Genomic DNA, 19,257 nt, shown 5'->3' with positions numbered 1-19,257 from the left:
TGTATTCCAGGCTCTATATCAAATAGGGATTCTGATGCAATATATATCAGATAAAAAGATTTGTGGGGTTTTTTTGAAAATAATATTTGGGTTTCTTTTTTATTTTAAAAGCAGTTGATGTTCTTTGTTTTTTGTTTTTTGTTTTTTTTTTTCAACGTTTATTTATTTTTGGGACAGAGAGAGACAGAGCATGAACGGGGGAGGGGCAGAGAGAGAGGGAGACACAGAATCGGAAACAGGCTCCAGGCTCTGAGCCATCAGCCCAGAGCCTGACGCGGGGCTCGAACTCACGGACCGCGAGATCGTGACGTGGCTGAAGTCGGACACTTAACCGACTGTGCCACCCAGGCGCCCCCAGTTGATGTTCTTTGTAGAGAATTGGAAAAAAATATTAATTTTAGTTGCTTTTCCTTGCCCTTTTCTATAAAGCAGTAGCATACATTTTAAAAATCTTCTAATCCCTTGTAGTTAGCAAAAACATAACTTACTAGTTTATAAATTTTTCCTAAAACATAGAAACCTGGATTTAAACCATTTTTATATTTTAAATATTTATGTTAAAAACTTTTTCATTTTGGGGGCACCTGAGTGGCTCAGTCAGTTGAGTGTCTGACTTCAGCTCAAGTTATGATCTCAAGGTTCGTGGTTTTGAGCCCCATATCAGGATCTGTGTTGACAACTCAGAGCCTGGAGGCTGCTTCAGATTCTGTGTCTCCCTCTCTCTCTGCCCCTTCCCGGCTCATGCCGTGTCTCTCTCTGCCTCTCAAAAATGAATAAACATTAAAAAAAATTTTTTTAAGTTGCTCATTTTGACTTTTTAAAGTTTATTTTTGTGTAACAATAGCTAGTTAGAAAACACAGTGAAGGGGCTGCTGGGTGACTCAGTCAGTCAAGGATCCAACTCTTGATTTCGGTGCAGATCACAATCTCATGGTTCTTAGGATTGAGCCCCGCATTGGGTTCTGCGCTGACATTGCAGAGACTGCTTGGCATTCTCTCTCTCTCTCTCTCTCTCTCTCTCTCTCTCTCTCTCTCTCTCTCTCTGCCCATCCCTAGCTCTCTCTAAATAAATAAACTTAAAAAAAAAATGAAAAATAACCACAGTCACAAGATAATATAAACCATACAGGAATCAACTTAATTGGAAATGTGTTGACCTACGTGAAGAAAAAATAAAATTTATATTAAGATATATAGAAGAGGATTTTTAATAAAGAGCAATGCCATGCTTCTGTATGGGTTAACTCAATGTTGTGGAGATGTGATTTGGAATTAATTTGTAAACTCCTATGAGAATGGAGTGTAGGAAAGAAACTTATCAATATAATTCTAATATTCCTCTGGAAGAAAGAAGCAGGCAATAATAAACACATTTTTAGGAAAAAGAATCTCTATACAAGAAGGGACTTGGAATATTTTTTACTAAGCTACAGTAATTAAAACATTATAGTCCTGGTGCAAAATTAATGGGAAAGTAGCTCAGAAATAGTTCCAAATGTATGTAAGACTTTTTGTATGTGACAAAAATAGCATTTCAAGTAACTGAGGAAAAACTGGACATAAAATATATTAGAACAATTTAGAGCTGTCAGGAGAAGAACATTTGTTAGATCTTAATCTCATATCACATTCTAAAGTAACTTCCAGATTGTTTAAACTATAAATGTCATTTCTAATTTTAGGAGATTCACACTTAACTAAACAAGCAGAGTGATTTTTAAAATATAATAACATATATCGTGGTATCTTATACATTACAGCATTTTGTGTATAAAATCTTTAATGTTTTGGCAATAGGTATGAATGTTGATACTAATTTTTATTATCTTAGTTTTAAAAGTCATGTATATCATATTAATAAATGCAGGAAAATTAAAGCCTTTATATTTAGATTTATTTAGATATTTTCATGCTGAGGTATTAGCTTTATAAGTAGAGTAGGGAGAAATTATTCTGTACATGTGACAGTCATGTGCTTTAAAAATACACGATTGGGGGCACCTGGGTGGTTCAGTTGGTTAAACGTCTGACTTTGGCTCAGGTCATGATCTCACAATATGTGAGTTCGAGCCTTGCATTGAGCTCTGCTCTGACAGCTCAGAGCCTGGAACCTGCTTTGGATTCTGTATCTCCCTCTCTCTCTGCCCTTCTCCTCCTTGAGCCCTGTCTCTTTCTCTCTCTTTCTCAAAAATAAACATTAAAAAAAAAAGATGGAGTATGGTTTTGAGAGTTTATATTTGGATATACTATCAATAATATTTATATCCTGTGACCTTAAAATTTCAAATCCAGTTTTTACAAGTGATACTACAGAAAAGAACAGAAAATACATAAATAAGTATGAAGATGTTCATTGCAGCATTTTTTTTTTTGTAATATAGGAAAATTGAAAACAACCTATGTGTTTATAAGTAAACTATTAAATGGTAAGTTTTGGGCTTAATTGCTCTGTGGCTGTTAAAAAGAATGAGATCTATAGGTCTTCCATATTTTTAGCAACTGAAAAAAGCATATTGTAGAAAACTATATCTGATGAACATGTGACTATAAACTATATACATGCACTTATATATAAACATGCATATACATAATTATATATTTGAAAGAAAAATAAATACCAGATGGTTGACTCTGTTTAATCTTCATGGATAGGACAGATAGTTGGGATTTCCTTTTTTTTTTTTTCTTTACATACATATACTATTTATAATATTTGAACATTATTTAATAATTGACTATCAACCATTAATTCATATTTGTAGCTAAATATATTTGTAAAATTATAAAGATAACAGTTGATATGCAGGGCAGAAATCGCTTTTTAATTTTCCAGGAAATAAAAAATTAAAATCAGTTGAAATCCGGCAACAGAGATACAGGAGTTTTTTTAAGTTACAATTTGTTTATTGGATATCAGTCCTTGGTGTCACCACTACAATAAATTATTTCTTCCTTACATGGTAATAAATATATCAGAAGTATTTACCTTCTTTTCTGGAGTACTCTTCAAAGAGGATGTAAAATTCTGTTTTTCTTCTTAATCTTGTGGTCCATTGAGCTCATTAGAAATGATAAAGTGGTAGGAAGAAGATGCTATAAATTATATTAACAAAGCAGCCCCTTTTGTTTATATCTTCATAAGAGACTTGAGGAAAGGAAATACTAAAGGAAGATGAAGATATTAGAATTTATACTTAAATTATTTCCTAAGAAACTAATGTAGGTTTTGTTTTAATATACTAAATTTGATGCTTAATAAAAATGTAACCTGGGGCACCTGGGTGGCTCAGTTGGTTAAGCGTCTGACTTAATCTCAGTTCAGGTCTTGATTTCAGGATTGTGAGCTCAAGCCATGTGTTGGGCTCCAGGCTGGGCGTGAAGCCTATTTAAAAAAAAAAAAAAAAAAAACAAAAAAAAACCAAAAAAAAACGTAACCTAGCTTACTTATTTTTCAGGTGCTTTGTAAGTCAAAAACATTTCTTTAAAAAATTTTTTTAATGTTTATTTCTGAGACAGAGAGAGACAGAGCATGAGTGGGGGAGGGGCAGAGAGAGAGGGATACACAGAATCAGAAGCAGGCTCCAGGCTCTGACCTGTCAGCACAGAGCCTGACGTGGGGCTCGAACTCACAAACCGTGAGATCATGACCTGAACTGAAGTTGGTCACTCAACTGACTGAGCCACCCAGGCTCCCCAAAAACATTTTTATTCTCAGTAGCTGTTCAGGTATTTTAGTTTCCAGAGACTTGGTAGGAATTCTAAGAGCAAATGCTGTGGCAAGACTGAAATTTCTTTAGTCTTCATACTATTGGGAAATTTGTAGCTAGATGTGAAAAGGATACTAGTCCTCTCTCTGCATTGTAGCCAGGTGAGCTTTTCAAACTTTGAATCTTATAATCCATCTGCCTAAAATCCTTAGTCACTTTCTATGCTTAAGGCAGACTGTAAATTCCTATTTATACCATCTGGGCCATGCCTACCTTTCTACACCCTCAACGTTTGTCCCTTGCTTTTTGGTCACTTGGATCTTCTTTCAGATTTCCTGTGTTTTCTTCTTGCCACAGGGCCATTATATACGCTGTTCCCTCTTTCGAGAATGCTCTTTTCCTAATTCTTTAATTCTACTGATCTTTGTTATCTCACCTTAACTGTTGCCTTAGAGAAGTCTTCTTTGATTCCCTCATCAATGTTAGGTTCCTTTTATTATGCTTTTGTGTGTCATGACTTCTTATTCTTCATCTCTTTGCAAAAATGCATTTAGTTTTCTGTACTAGATAAATGCTTCATTATAGTGACTTTCCATCTGGTTTTATCATTGTATTACCAGCTCCTAGCATAATGGCTGTCATTGTTGGTGTTTAAGAAATACTTATGGAATGGATCAATGAATTTCTGACCAAATCTTGCCTTTGCTTTAAAGTCGTCTCCTGGAGTTCTGAGCAGCTTTCAGAGGCAACTACCTTAGGGTATTTAGACAATTGTTCATAAACATTTTTTATTGAGGTATAATTTATGTAGAGTCAGAGGTACATTAATCATAGTTCTGTCATGGAATCCACTTTTAGGTGAAGAACAAGGTTTCAAAAGGTAGTACCACTTAACTGTTGTTTAAAAGGAAAAAAGGGAATTCTGACATTGATATGAACAATCATCATAATAAATGTGGGAACCTCACAAAATTACTTCTTTGAAGGCCATTGTCATTTGGATGTATGGCTGTGCTATATTTTGTGAAGGTTTTTTTTTTTTAATTAATTATTTAGACCTCATTTATTTTAGTTTTTTATTTTAATTTACATCCAAATTAGCATATAGTGCAATGATGATTTCAGGAGTAGATTCCTTAGTGCCCCTTACCCATTTAGCCCATCCCTCTCCCACAACCCCTCCAGTAACCCTCATTTTGTTTTCCATATTTATGAGTCTCTTCGGTTTTGTCCCCCTCCCTGTTTTTATATTATTTTGTTCCCCTTCCCTTATGTTCATCTGTTTTGTCTCTTAAAGTCCTCATATGAGTGAAGTCATATGATTTTTGGCTTTCTCTGACTAATTTCACTTAGCAAAATACCCTCCAGTTCCATCCACGTAGTTGCAAATGGTAAGATTTAATTCTTTTTGATTGTCGAGTAATACTCCATTATATATATACACCACATCTTCTTTATCCATTCATCCATCGATGGACATTTGGGCTCTTTCCATACTTTGGCTATTGTTGATAGTGTAATTTTTATTTATTTTGAGAAAGAGCAAGCGAGGGGGGGGGCAGCAAAAATGGGAGACGGACAGAGAGCGAGAGACCAAGAATTCCAAGCAGCACAGATCCCACTGTGAGGCTCAAGCTCACAGACTGGCGATCATGACCTGAGCTGAAACCAAGAGTCGGATGTTTAGCCGACTGAGCCACCCAGGCTCCCCTGTGAAGTTATGTTTTAAGAGTCTTATTTCTTCAGCAAGAGTTTGTAACTTGAGTGTCCATGTCTATTAATGAGCTTTAGTTGATCTGAACTCCCAGAAATTATTTGCAAAATTGTGTATGTATGGGTATTGTGTTTATCTTTTTATGTAGTGTTTATTAATCCTTTTTTTCTGAAATTTTATTATGGAACATTTCAAACTTATAATAAAGTAATGATATTAGTGTAATAAAACATATATACCAGTTATTCAGCTTGAATGGTTATTCATAGCCAGTCATATTTCATCTATACCTAATTAGCTTTCCTTCTTTGACTCCTCCTGCTTCTGCTCCTGTCCTGATTGATTGATTGATTGATTATTTATTTATTTATTTTTATTTTTGAGAGAGAGAGCGCTAGCGCAACCAGGGGGAGAGGGGCAGAGGGAGAGAGAAAGATCCCAAGCGGACTCCATACTCAGCACCGAGCCTGACGTGGCGCTCAATCCCATGACCCTGGGACCATGACTGAGCTGAAATCAAGAGTTGGGCACTCAGCTGACTGAGCCACCCAGGTGCCCCTGCCCTGATTATTTTAAAGCAAGTCTCTGACACATTTCACCAGTAAATATTTCAGTATGTAACTTTAAGAAACAAGCAGTATTAAAACAAAAAACAAAAAAAAGCCAACCTAACTATAATAGTTATCAAATATAAAAATAACCTATGATAATTCCTTAATTTTATCATCAAATAACCAGTCGTGTTCTGCTTTCTCCAGTTGTATCATACACTTTTTACTTGTTTGAATCAGAGTCCAAGAAAGATTCATATGTTGGTTATTGATTTTTTTTAATCTGTTAGGTTTTCCTACTATATTTTTTCCCTAGAAATTTATTTGACTAAATTCATCAGTCTATCTTAACAGCATTTGCTATTTGAAAGTAAAGGAAATGCCTTACTCCTAACAGCATTTGCTATTTGAAAATAAGGGGAATGTCTTACTCCTCTTCATACTCCTTCCTTACATCGTACTTGATATAGTGCATTATAGAGAGACATTAGGAAGTCCTTTTGGAATTGAAGGGGGAGAATTAGAAAATCTGATTCCTTTTTATAGGGACAAATTTAATGTGAAATTTGACACACTTTTAGGAAATACTATCTTTTAATAAAGAAACTTATTTCAGGGGCGCCTGGGTGGCTCAGTCGGTTGGGCGGCCGACTTCAGCTCAGGTCATGATCTCGCGGTCTGTGAGTTCGAGCCCCGCGTCGGGCTCTGTGCTGACAGCTCAGAGCCTGGAGCCTGTTTCAGATTCTGTGTCTCCCTCTCTCTGACCCTCTCCCGTTCATGCTTTGTCTCTCTCTGTCTCAAAAATAAATAAACGTTAAAAAAAAAAAAAAAAGAAACTTATTTCAGTTGCTTTGAAGACATTATTCTCCCCTCAAAGAAGTTCTTTATTTTTTCTAGTTCTTAACTTTTTTCTTTTTTTCAGTGCTTATTTAGTTTTGAAAGAGAGACAGAGTGTGAGCAGGGAAGGGGCAGAGAAGCGGAGACAGAAGATCCAAAGCAGGCTCTGGGCAGACAACAAAGAGCCCTATGCAGGGCTTGAACTAACAAACTGTGAGACCATGACCTCTCCCGAAGTTGGACGCTTAACCTACTAAGCCACCCAGGTGCCCCTAGCTCTTACTTTTTGAGCCTTTAAATTAAATTAAAATCCAAGACCTTTTCATTGTCTTTCTCACTTTAAAAATAATATAGGCTGTTTTAATTTTTTTCTGTAACTCAAGAGTTACACATAATTAGAATATCCTCAGTATTCCTTACCTCAGAGGTAAACACTTAAAAGAGTTTAGTGGATATATTCGTCCAGGCTTTTTTCACATTTTATTTAGTTTTTTAATGGAATTATAGTTCACATAATTGTACAACTTGCTTTTTCTACTTGGATATTTCTCCATTATAGAAAAAATATAAATCTACCTTCTTTAAAGCCCTTATTTGTATAAATATTTATAATCAGTGTGCTGAATATATGACCCTTGATTTCTAGCTTTTCTATATTTGTCATTTATAATCTGTCCCATGGTTTGTTGTATGAAATGTAACTTAATTCCAATTGTATATTTGGCAGAAGTTCTAAGCATAGACTATTCATTTGTCTTGGGTAATGTGCAGTTTGATTTTACTCAGTAAACTTGTTTTTTGGTTTTGTTTTATCACAAATCTGTTTATTGGAATAGTTTCTTACTCATCTTGAGTCCGGGTACTTTAAGGGCTTCTGTCTGAAGGAGCATCCTTCTATAAGCCTTGCTTTTCCTCCTGTAGGCTGGCAGAGGACAGTGGAACAGCCAACACACAAAACAACCATTTGTGCATGGCTAAAGATGGTGGTGATTTTGTAGCATCCTGGGCACTTCACATCCATGAAGTAGGAGTTGGGGCTCTGCACCAGGTGTTTCTTCTTGTACTTCCTCTTCTCTTCCAGGACAGGTGGAGGAGGTCCTTCACAAGGGGCATGTTCTTGTGAGGAAGTATAAACTTGTTTTTGCCACTTTGAAATATATTTCTTGGGGAAAATATAAAAGTATTAGGAAAAGAAGTTTCAAATATATCCCTGAAAATAGAATTTATTTCTTAAAAATAAGTTTTGTTTTAATTGAGCTCTAGTCTAGAAGTAAGCCTTCTTATCTAAAATATATACAAGGTTAGTTTTTCTGTTAGTGAAAGGTGCACATCCTTTACCTTTGGTAGTTCCTTTAAGTACATGATGCCATCTTCAAGTTTGGTGCTTTTTTTCTTTCAGAGATAAAAAAAAAAAAGGACTAGAAGTTAGAAGAAGATGCTGGGATCTGAACGTGGTGTTGTGGAAGAATGGTTATCAGAATTCAAGGTAAATTGGATTGGTGATAAGAATGTATCATATGATTCTATATGTCCATAATTCAAACAGTGAATATGTGCTCTGGAGAAACCGAAACAAATGTTATGATATGAAGTGGAAATGGCAAAATACGAAATAATGTGTTTCTGTAATTGTAACTCTTTAAAAAGGCACTAAGGTGAATAATGGCTAGAAGGTAATATGGAAAAATAAAAAAGTTGTTAGGATTGATGAGGGGATATATCCATTTTTAAATATATTTAATAAAAAAGGGGAAGCGTCCAAGCTTTAATAAGGCACAGACATAGGATTTGTGTCTTATATTTTTATTTCCTGTAATTAAAAATCATTCATTGATTTTATTTAAAACTATAACTTCTGAACACTAATAGAAATAAATGTTTCATAAGTATAAAATGCAAGAATAAAAATATATTCTAGGGGCGCCTGTGTGGCTCAGTTGGTTAAGCATCCAACTCTTTATTTCAGCTCAGGTCATGATCTCACAGTTCGTGAGTTTGAGCCCCACCCACATCAGGCTCTGCACTAAGTGCCCTCTTTCCCTCCCCCAAAATAAATAAAACTTATTAAATTATATGTGTGTGTGTGTGTGTGTATTCTATACTTATTTTTTTTAGACTAGGTTGGTTTTTTTGTTGTTGTTTTAGTGTTTTTATTTATTTTTGAGACACAGAGAGACAGAGCATGAGTAGGGGAGGGGCAGAGAGAGAGGGAGACACAGAATCCAAAGCAGGCTCCAGTCTCTGAGCTGTCAGCACAGAGCCCGACGCGGGGCTCGAACTCCCAGACTGTGAGATCATGATCTGAGCTGAAGTCGGATGCTTAACTGACTGAGCCACCCAAGCGCCCCTAGAGTAGGTTAGTTTAAAGTGACCCTTTTCAGCAAATCTTGGTACGTGTGATTTCTAATAATTTTTCATGGTTGACTAGTTAGAAGAACTGTACACTATAACGTCCTAACTTAATTTGTCTTATTAACTCTAATGATATTTCTTGTATTAATTATCTTTACTTTTCTTAATTGACTCTATCATAAATCTTTTCAAGAGAAACTGAGGTAAAATATATTTCCTGACTTCCCAAATACCAAGTTTGCTTTTGATTTCCTTTGATGTTTCTTTTAGGCGTTACCTGACACTCAGATCACCAATTATGCAGCAACTTTACACCGGAAAAAAACACTGGTCCCAGCCCTCTATAAAGTTATTCAAGATTCGAATAATGAGGTAGGAAAGCTTATAAGAAAAATAATTTCAACATAGTAAAGTGAAATATGTGTACTAAAACACATATGTAAGTTTTGTAGTTTTCCCTCCTCTTTTTTAAAATCCTTCTTATGGAACTGGAAAACTTTCTTTCTACTATTTTTCATTCTGATAGTTGCTTTGGCTTTCCCTTTCCCTTCCCTCTTTATATTTTTAAATGTTTTGACAGATTTGTTCCTGTTGAGGACTGTATGTTTTGAGTCTTGATCTGAGTGACCATCATCTCAATAGATTACTTATTAATTTGAAACTTTTCTCTGTTTCTGTTTGGGATGTTTCCTTTTCTAGAATCCAAATGTTAGCCTTACGCTGATTCAGCTTTTTTTTATTTTAAGTGTGTTTGCTGTTATTTTATTGACAGTGTGGAAGTGTATATATTACTCTGATCAGTGAACTCAACCTGGTAACATGAAATGATGCTGCTAGTAAATTTAGCTTGAAAATGATTGGAGAAAGCACTATTTAGCCTAAATAGTTAAGATCAATAAACTTAGAGTAAGAGTTTCCTTTTATTCAGCTTTGTGATAGAAGAAGGAAAAAAAAATTCAGCTGTTGAATCTATATGTTAATTTATGCAAAATACACACATTATCTTTCCATTAACACAATAGTATGACATATAGTTTTATCACCACTGGATTCATGTATGCTATAAAATGAAAATGAAAGGAACACACAGGAAAGTAGCTTCTTATCTTCCCAGATACAGCCTCCAAGAGTGCCTCTGCTGTGTACTGGAGTGAGTTTGAAGAAGTTCAGGTAATCATCTCCTAACCAGCAGCTTAATTTAAAGTGCATCTTAATTTTTGTCCTACCACTAAAAGCTTGCTTTATTGACCTCTTTCTTTACTATCTCCTAAACTTGGATTGGCTCTCAGTTAGGCTTGCATCTGTTGCTGTTTATAGCAGCAATTGCAGGATTCATTTGCTTCTTTTTCTCTTGCTGTGTATTTATGTTTTATAACTTTAGGTGTAGTAATGTATATATATTCATATCCTTTTTGGTTAGGAGTTTTCAAAATTCTGTTTGAATAATGAATGTGTGTTATTTCCTACCCCTTGTTTTGCACTGTCTTAACATTTAAGCTTTGCTTATTAAAATTTGTTTTATGCTTTCTCTTTACATTGTAAGCTCTTCATGAGCAGTGGTCATATAGTCTGTATTTGTTACTTCCCTAGAATCTAGTATATTATCATGTACATAATGAACACTTAGTAAATATTGATTAGAAGAATAGTGAAACACAAAATGAGATTCTAAAATGCTATCATTTTCATTAACACTCACAAGTATATAAAAAGGATTGGTTTCCTTTTTTATACTTTAGAAGCTCTGACATTAAAAAAAGCTATTCACATTACTTTATATTGTAATACTTCATAATAATGTATGAGACCTTATCATAGGTAGAATTGGAAAATTACAGCTTGAGAGATAAAACTCAACAGTAGTCATTATAATCAACCAGTTGCCAGAGCAGAGCTGTCTTTCCATCTTTTCTCCTGTCAGGTTATAAGGTTCTAACCATGTGGTCATATTTCAGAAAAGCAGAATGTAGAGCTCTATAGAATCTCAAACTAATTCTGGATTTCAGTTATAGAAGGAGGCCCCTTTTAGTCCTGATTTTATTGTATTCTGAAACATAACTGTTTTACTTAGTTAACAGGAAATTATTTCAGAAAATCGTCACATGCCACATATAATATTAATTGAAGCTTACGGTGATCTTACAGTTTTGCTTTAAAGACCTTAAAAGTTCTTAAGAAAGTGTATTTCCTAGTTTAGTATTACATATCATGGCCAACCTGTACTGCAGCTGAAATTTTAATCTCTACACCAAACATATTGCTTTATTTCTCATTTCCTTTGTTCTAGAGATTTCTACACCAAACATATTGCTTAATTTTCCTCATTTCCTTTGTTCTTGATCCTGTAGTCACTCTTGCAGTTCTTCCCCTTCAGGAAGACCTCCATCTAATCGTTATGTTAACCCTATCACTTTTTCATGATTTGATTCCCTTTCCTTCTTCCTTCACATGGCTCACTTCTCTCTTTACCCAGCTAAATTTTCATAGGTCATTTCCTTGCAAACATTCTTAGCTCCTTTGCTTCTCATTCCATTCATTAGTTCTTTTTCTTTGGGGGAAAATCTCAACACTGGAAAAAATCCAGCCATCCATCTTCTTCAGGCCTGTACCTGAGCAGCAGAACATACTTGCAGAACACAGTTTTGTTGACTTTCTCCACTTTAAATGCAGGACTAAAAGGCTCAAGGTCACATAATACTGCCTTGCATTCTTGCTTTACTTTCTTGGTACACTGTCCCACTGCATTTTACACCTTCTCTTTCCTCATACTCTTACTCTCCTTTTCCTCATCTCCAGCTTGCTTTCTGTGTCCTTAAAAAAGAAGATAATTGGGAACTCTCATATTTTCCCCTTCCTATCTACCACTCTACCAGCTTTTCCACCTACATTCTTTTGCCTTTTCTGCTGTTCAGTGGATGAAGTGTCTCAGGTGGTATCAAAGTGTCTCTTGTACTTAGGCCTGGATCACATTCTCTGGCCACCTCAAAGATTGCTCCTGCAGTTATCCCTCCTCATTCCTTCATCATTGATTTCTGACCAAACTCCTCCTCCTCCCCATTTTTAAAAAAAGCAGAGTAAAAATTTTGACAACTCTGTATTTCTTTGCTATGCTTAGTTAAAATGTAGTCTCTTACATGCCATTGTGGTTCTTGCTACTGAGGAAGGGAAGTTAAGGTCTTTATAACAGAAACGAATCATAATTGTACCATGGCAAATAAAATTGAGAGACAGCAATTCTGGAGTCTTTGACTAAAGAGGAAAACAGATTTAAAACATGGATATATATTTTTAATAAATACACTTATGAGAGCAGCAATCTTTAATTCCCCAAAAGAGCTTTTTTGTCAGTACTTTAAAAAGATACCAGCAGTTGACTATTTTCAGAAATTTATTACTTCATTATTGACACTACACGGAATATACTATTTGTAGTTAAATAATCCTCACCTCCTACTCTCAACCTTCATTCTAGTATAAGAAATGTGGGATAGTGGAAGCATCAACTTGGTGTTCGAAGACCTGAATTTTAAGTGTCTTCCTCCACCACTAACTTCTGTGACTTTGAGCAAATTGTCTGACTAGTCTAGACTTCTGTTTAAGGGGAGAATTTAAATTTTTTGAAGATTGTAAATATTATGACAGTGATTTCACATAATGGGCCTAGTAGTTACTAGACACGAGGGTGTACATGTGTGTGAACTTTTTTAGCTTTACAGTCATTCCCTAAGAGCTAAGCTTAGCTCATCTAAATATATTAACTGTACAGTTAACATTGGGTTTGTTGATTTTTGATTTGCAATCCTGAAAGTAGTGACTTATTCTAGACGGTTAGGTTATTACAGACCTATATAACTTCATTCAAACAGATTTCCAAATGTATATGCATTATTTAATCATTCAGAAAAGAAGGTAGCATATAAATACTGAATGACTCATTTTAAAGCTAGTATTAAATTTTAATTTAGACATTTTTTATAGTTTCTTGTCAATGTGTTATTTGCATTTTAAAATCATACCCAGTTTTGTGTGGTCTATAGTTATTTGAACAAAACCGTTTTAGATTGGCAGTACCTGATTAGGAAAAAGGGAGAGGTTTATTTAACCTGCTCATTTTCTTTAGTTTTCAAGGTGATAAAGATCTTCATAAGTCCTATTGTGTGATATCATATGAAAAATTTAACACTAAAAAAGCTATTCCTATATTTTCAAAATCTTAAATATAATTAGTAGAATTTAAGTCAGTCTTAAAACATAAAAGTAATTCATTTGTTTTACTTGTATGTATGTAAAATATTAGCTAACATTTTGGATATCCAATTATATATTGCAAAATCCCTTTGTCTACTGAGTAGTATATAATTTTATTTAAATCATAATCTAAGTTGAGATTTAAAGTTTATTTCCAACAAGAGCATTTGAAGTTATTTTCTTTCAATAGAAACTTTTTAAAGTGGAGGATAGTAAGGGCTGATAATAATAGAAAAGGAAACTTAATATAAATGTAGTACATTGGTTAAATAATTATCTAACAAAGTTAACGGATTAGTGTATTGAAAAATAAATTCATATTATATGGGCACAAAATACTTAAAGTTAGTAAATTGGTCAGTTTAATATATAGTCTCTGTGCATAGGTAGAGATTAAGGTTTAGGACACATTGATTCAAAATATGCAAAAATTAATACTGAAAATTTATTTTTTAAATATTACACAAGTATATGTGCTTAAAAAAAAACACAGTTACAGCAAATGAATAGAAATAGCTAATGTACTTTATTTTCCTTTTAGCTTCTGGAGCCTGTCTGCCACCAGCTATTTGAGCTCTATCGTAGCTCTGAAGTTCGACTTAAGAGGTTCACACTGCAGTTCTTGCCGGAATTGATGTGGGTTTATTTACGGCTTACAGTTAGCCGAGACAGACAGAGTAATGGCTGCATTGAAGCACTTCTGTTAGGAATTTACAATTTGGTAAGTTGAAAAAGATAGTTTGGGAAACTTTAAGTATTTTGTAAAAATCTTCTGAAGTAATACTTAAAGAATATTTATTAAAAAAATAAATTGAAAGGTCTACTGAGTAATTTATTTGAATTTATGAGAGTCTTAATAAATTATTGCCAATAATGCATTTTATAAAATAGGTGAAAATATTATAATTGATAGCATTGTTAATATTTTGTGACTTATCTTTAAATTACTTTATTTGACCAATGTTTATGAATGTGCTCCATTTAAAATTTTTGAAATTTATTTTGAATAATCATTTGATAAAATATTATATACTTGACACCGTATTGTTTGAAATTCTTCTAAGAAATTCTTAAGTATCTTAAACATTATTCTGGGTTTTTTTTTCCCCACAGTGTCCAGTTAGGACTTTGGTATTGAAATTCTTGCTCTTTGAAGATATCCTTTGTATTTAGTATTCATTGTAAACAAGCACTCCACATAATAAAATTTTTTTTCCATATTAATTTTTCAAATTTAAATCCAAGTTAGTTAATATATAGTGTAATAATGATATCAGGAGTAGACTTTAGTGATTCATCACTTACATATAACACCCAGTGGTCATCCCAACAAGGGTAAAGTACCTCACAAAACATTGAGTTTCACTGTAAATAAATATTTTTCTATACCAATGTTCAACCCTCAAAGTATTATCCCTTAAAAGATCATTAGAAAACATTTCTATCCCTGGAATGTATATCTGAAGAAAGGAGTATGGCCTTTGAAATCATTTGTATTTTATTTAAAACTAGGCCCTGCCATTTGTTTGCTGTTTTAAATTTGGTCAGGTTACTTAATATCTTGACTTCAGTTGCTTCATCTGTAAAACAGAAATAAAACATTGTTAACAGGATTAAAAACAATTAGGAGAGGCGTGCCTGGCTGTTTCAGTTGGTACAGCATACAACTCTTGATCTTGGGGTTGTGAGTTTGAGCCCCACATTGGGTTTAGAGATTGCTTAAAAATAAAATCTTAAAAACAAAAAAACAATTAGGAGAATCCACATACTACCTGAGGTGTTTAATAAATGTCATTAATAGTAGTAGCAGTATCAAGTAGTATTAAGGGAGAGGTTTTTTTACATGAAAAGCTGGTCTAGGTATAAAATTCTCTAATTTGCCAACTTGCCTGATTGTTTTTTCTTTTAAAGCAGGAAATTTGTTTCATATATTATTCTCTCCTCTAGTACTTAGCACAGGCACTTAGTAGATGTATGTTGATTTAATAATTGAATTTGGTGTTTTCAATTATGTTGAAAATTAAGCTATCTTTTTACTCATTTTTTTAACGTAATAAAATCCAGTAGTGGGACAAATGAAGCAAAGTATTTTTAAGCAGGATGCTGACAAGTTCTTAACAGTGCTTATTGGTGCTATGGTTTAATTATCTTTTAGCATCTTAAAAATAGTGTACTTACAAAGTAAATGGTCAGTTATATATCAGAATGTAACCCAGGCTTCTGTCTTCTAATTCATTTACTGTCTGTGTTCTTTCTTCTCTGTGGCTCTCAATTTTTCTTACCACCTAGGGTTTCTTTTATATATTTATTTTCTTTTTTTCACTTTCCCTCTCGAGAACTTCTCTCTTGTTTCACGTAGCCTCAGAGGGAGTTTTATATTGCCCTCAGCTTAAACAAACTGTAGAACATCCTTCTTCAAGAACACACAAATATAAATAAAAGTTATTTGGCTTAATTTGAAATTTAGGAATAAAAATTAAAGTCGTATTGCCTAACTTAAATTAGGTCCATCCGTCTTACCGTAGACTTTCTCTGAGGCATACTGGCCTGAATGTGGTAATAACTAGCTTGACTACAAAATAGTTAAATGATCTCTCCAAGGAATTTTTAAACCCATTTTCCTGCCAAAATTAGAGGTAAGGCCAATGTTCACATATAATTGGTACTCTCCTGTGACATATTAAACAGAAATGAGCCCTACAGAGAAGTTCTTTTGGGTTTTTGTTTTGTTGATGATAGTTATTGTTGTTGTATCTTCCATTTGTGCTGTGTAACTCTCAGTCTGTCTCTGACCTTTCTTCTAGGTCTACTAAGGGGGCAGCCTTCTCTCTCTGGATTTTATGCTAATTATGAATATATTAATGTGGATTAATATGTAAAATAAATTAATTAAAATTAATTGATATGTAAAAGAAACATAGACCAAATGAGGCAGTAGAGGAAAGGAGTGATAATGGAGGAGCATTTCATCCCTCTATATGCTAGTGTCTATAGGCAGATTTTTATTGATACCTGTAGACCACCAGAGGTACCAGAGACTAGAAATGAAGGACACCATTGTCCTTTTCATTGAAAGATAAAGTGCTTTTAAAAGAAAACAATTTTCTTGCAATTCAGTAAAAATTACCTAAATATGAATATTTTTAATCACTTGGACTAATATTCATTATGTTAATATGTAGCTTAAATTGGGTCATTAGTCTTTTGCTGAATAATTGTAACAGTTTTTTTTAGTCAGGATTCATTCTGTGTTAGAGTAATGTGTTTTTTCTTATTTAATAAGTGTATTTCTTGGCTAAAACATATAATCTGTTTGACTCAGATCTAATTGCTTATAATCTCCCTGTCCTATCTGTAAACTTAACATGAAAGATGATTTGTGTGCCCGCTTTATGTCTTTGCTGTCACATTGCATTTGATTTAGTTATAGTATTTATAGTATTGTGCTGCATATCTCTCAGAGGGTAACTCAACTACTAAACTGTGTAATTTGCTAATAGGTTAGAAAAGATACACTAGGATAGTAATATTTTTTGTATATTGCTATTTCTAAAACTCTTCCTCAGTTGTCAATGATATATTGGTAAATTAAGAATTTTTTTCTTATAGCCCTGTGATTATTTATCTTTGTATGTATTTTTTAACTATAGGAAATTGCTGATAAAGATGGAAACAATAAAGTTCTGTCTTTTACTATCCCTTCCTTATCCAAGCCTTCAATATACCATGAGGTAAGTAAGATTGGAAAGGTAGAATTATTTAAAATTACTCTGAGTAAGATGGGGTGCCTGGATGGCTCAGTCAGTTAAGTGTCCAACTCTTGATTTTCGCTCAGATCGTGATCTCATGGTCTGTGAGATAGAGCCCCTCGTCAGGCTCTGCACTGCACAGAGCCTCCTGGGGATTCTCTCTCCTCTCTGCCCCTCTCCCGCTCACACTTTCTCTTTCTCTTCCTCTCAAAATAAACATGAAAAAAATTTTTATAAAAAATTATATTGAATAAGAGATCAAAGTCAATTTTTCACCAGAGATAAACACTAACACATCTTTATTGATTTACTTCTTAAGAGTAGGTGCCTGTTAGTGATGTAAAGCTATGCTGTTATCAAGAGAGGCAGAAAGTAATTAATGGAAAATTTCCTCTAGTTCTTATTTATTTCTTTTTCATTCTTATACCACTATCATTTTCACTTTTTTATTAGTCTTTTATGAATTTTTAAAAATATTCTTTGGGGCACCTGGGTGGCTCAGTCGGTTAAGCATCCGACTTCAGCTCAGGTCATGATCTCGCGGTCCGTGAGTTCGAGCCCCACGTCGGGCTCTGGGCTGATGGCTCAGAGCCTGGAGCCTGCTTCTGATTCTGTGTCTCCCTCTCTCTCTGCCCCTCCCCCGTTCATGCTCTGTCTCTCTCTGTCCCAAAAATAAATAAAATGTTAAAAAAATATATTTAAAAAAATATATATATATTCTTTAATTTTTTGAAGTCTTCCATATTCATTAGAAATCTGTGTTAGATTGATTTTTTTATTATTTTTTAGGAAACTGTCTACTTAAAAGGATATTAATACCAATTATTTCCATTTAAAGGAGTCTATAACTGATGCACTGTGTCTATTCATTAACAGCACACTTTTGAGTTTTGCTTATATTTATTTGAACAATGTGAGAACCCTGATAATCATAATAGGTAGAAGGCTGCTGTTAAGCTGAAATCCTTCTGCCTGCTTTATTTAAGGATATATTCTATGAATCAAGCTTCAGGTCTATAGTGGCCTTTGGTGTATAAAGTTATAAGGAAAGCACTTAAAGAAACTTTACCAGTAGTCCAAAAATTATATTCCATTTTCTTATCAGTAAACAGTATCCTCTTGCTTCACAACTCCATGCTGCTATTTATTTTCTTAATTAATTCCCGTGGGACTTCATTGTGTATTGGAAATAGAATGCCTCCTATTTAGCCAAGACTTGTTTTAGCATAAAATATTTCTGAGAATATAATCTTAATTAGATTTTAATTAAGTTCTGTGTATCATATTACGAAATAAAACAGAGGATAGTGAAACATTTATGAATGGATGCTTCTAACTTTAGGAACATCTAATCAATCGTGTCACTAGTAAAGAGACATTTGATTATAGTCTTAAATATTGTTTATAACTCTCTGTACCTTGCTTTAAGTTTTTATTTTAATTCCAGTTAACATACAGTGTTATATTAGTTTCAGGTATACACTATAGTGATTTCAACAATTTTCTTACTTCATCTAGTGCTCATCATGACAAGTGTACTCCTTCATCCCCATCACCTATTTAACCCATGCACCTTGTTTTCTTCATTGTAGAATGGGATTAGTCAAAGTATCTACCTACCTGAAATTAGACAAACTGCAGAATTTAAATGTACAGTGAAGTCTCAAGCCTGTTTTGTGTTCTGGAATACAAATAAATTAAAATTGATGAATCTGAAAAAAAATTTTTTTAATTTTAAAAATAAAATTGATGTTTTTATAACCTTTAGTCTTTCCAGCAACTTTTTTTTTTCTTTTGAGAGAGAGAGAGAGAGAGAGAGAGAGAGCGAGGGGGCGAGCATGAGCAGAGTCAGACACTTAACTGACTGAGCTCCAGGCACCCCTCTGGCAACTTTTCTTATTCTGTGTTCTAAATATAGATTCATTCCATAATCTTCCAAAAACAAAGCAGTATATTTTTAGTTTTATGTATTATATATAATTTCCAAAAAGAGCTGTAGAATATATGTAATTGAAAAATGCAAAAGGTTTTAAATAAGAGAAATGGTCTTAAACTGCCTTCTGCTAAAACAAAGCTAAATGTCCTTATATGATACAGAT

General features: G+C 33.8%; 1 protein-coding gene and 1 pseudogene across 7 annotated transcripts in view; one reads left to right on the top strand and one right to left on the bottom strand.

Annotated features, from left to right (window-relative positions):
* Positions 1–19,257, top strand: part of HYCC2 (hyccin PI4KA lipid kinase complex subunit 2) — a 91,612-nt gene that overhangs the window by 37,259 nt on the left and 35,096 nt on the right. For 3 of the 7 annotated variants that reach the window (XM_086719249.1, XM_086719252.1, XM_086719248.1), the window contains exons 4-7: positions 8,211–8,295; positions 9,432–9,533; positions 13,951–14,130; positions 17,060–17,140. In XM_086719249.1, the coding sequence (XP_086575375.1) occupies positions 8,245–8,295; positions 9,432–9,533; positions 13,951–14,130; positions 17,060–17,140 (414 nt within the window). In that variant the 5' untranslated portion in view covers positions 8,211–8,244. Of the gene's footprint in view, positions 1–7,732; positions 7,858–8,208; positions 8,296–9,431; positions 9,534–10,275; positions 10,332–13,950; positions 14,131–17,059; positions 17,141–19,257 lie in introns of those variants that run through there. The other 4 variants (XM_086719250.1, XM_086719251.1, XM_025935139.2 and 1 more) reach the window with 3 other exon arrangements.
* On the bottom strand, positions 7,654–7,959 carry LOC112866672 (small ribosomal subunit protein eS27-like pseudogene; annotated as a pseudogene).

The sequence above is a fragment of the Puma concolor genome, chromosome C1 (genome assembly GCF_028749965.1).
Source record: "Puma concolor isolate L17-30 chromosome C1, mPumCon1.1.hap2, whole genome shotgun sequence".
NCBI lineage: Eukaryota > Metazoa > Chordata > Mammalia > Carnivora > Felidae > Puma > Puma concolor.
This window is presented reverse-complemented; position numbering and strand designations above follow the sequence as displayed.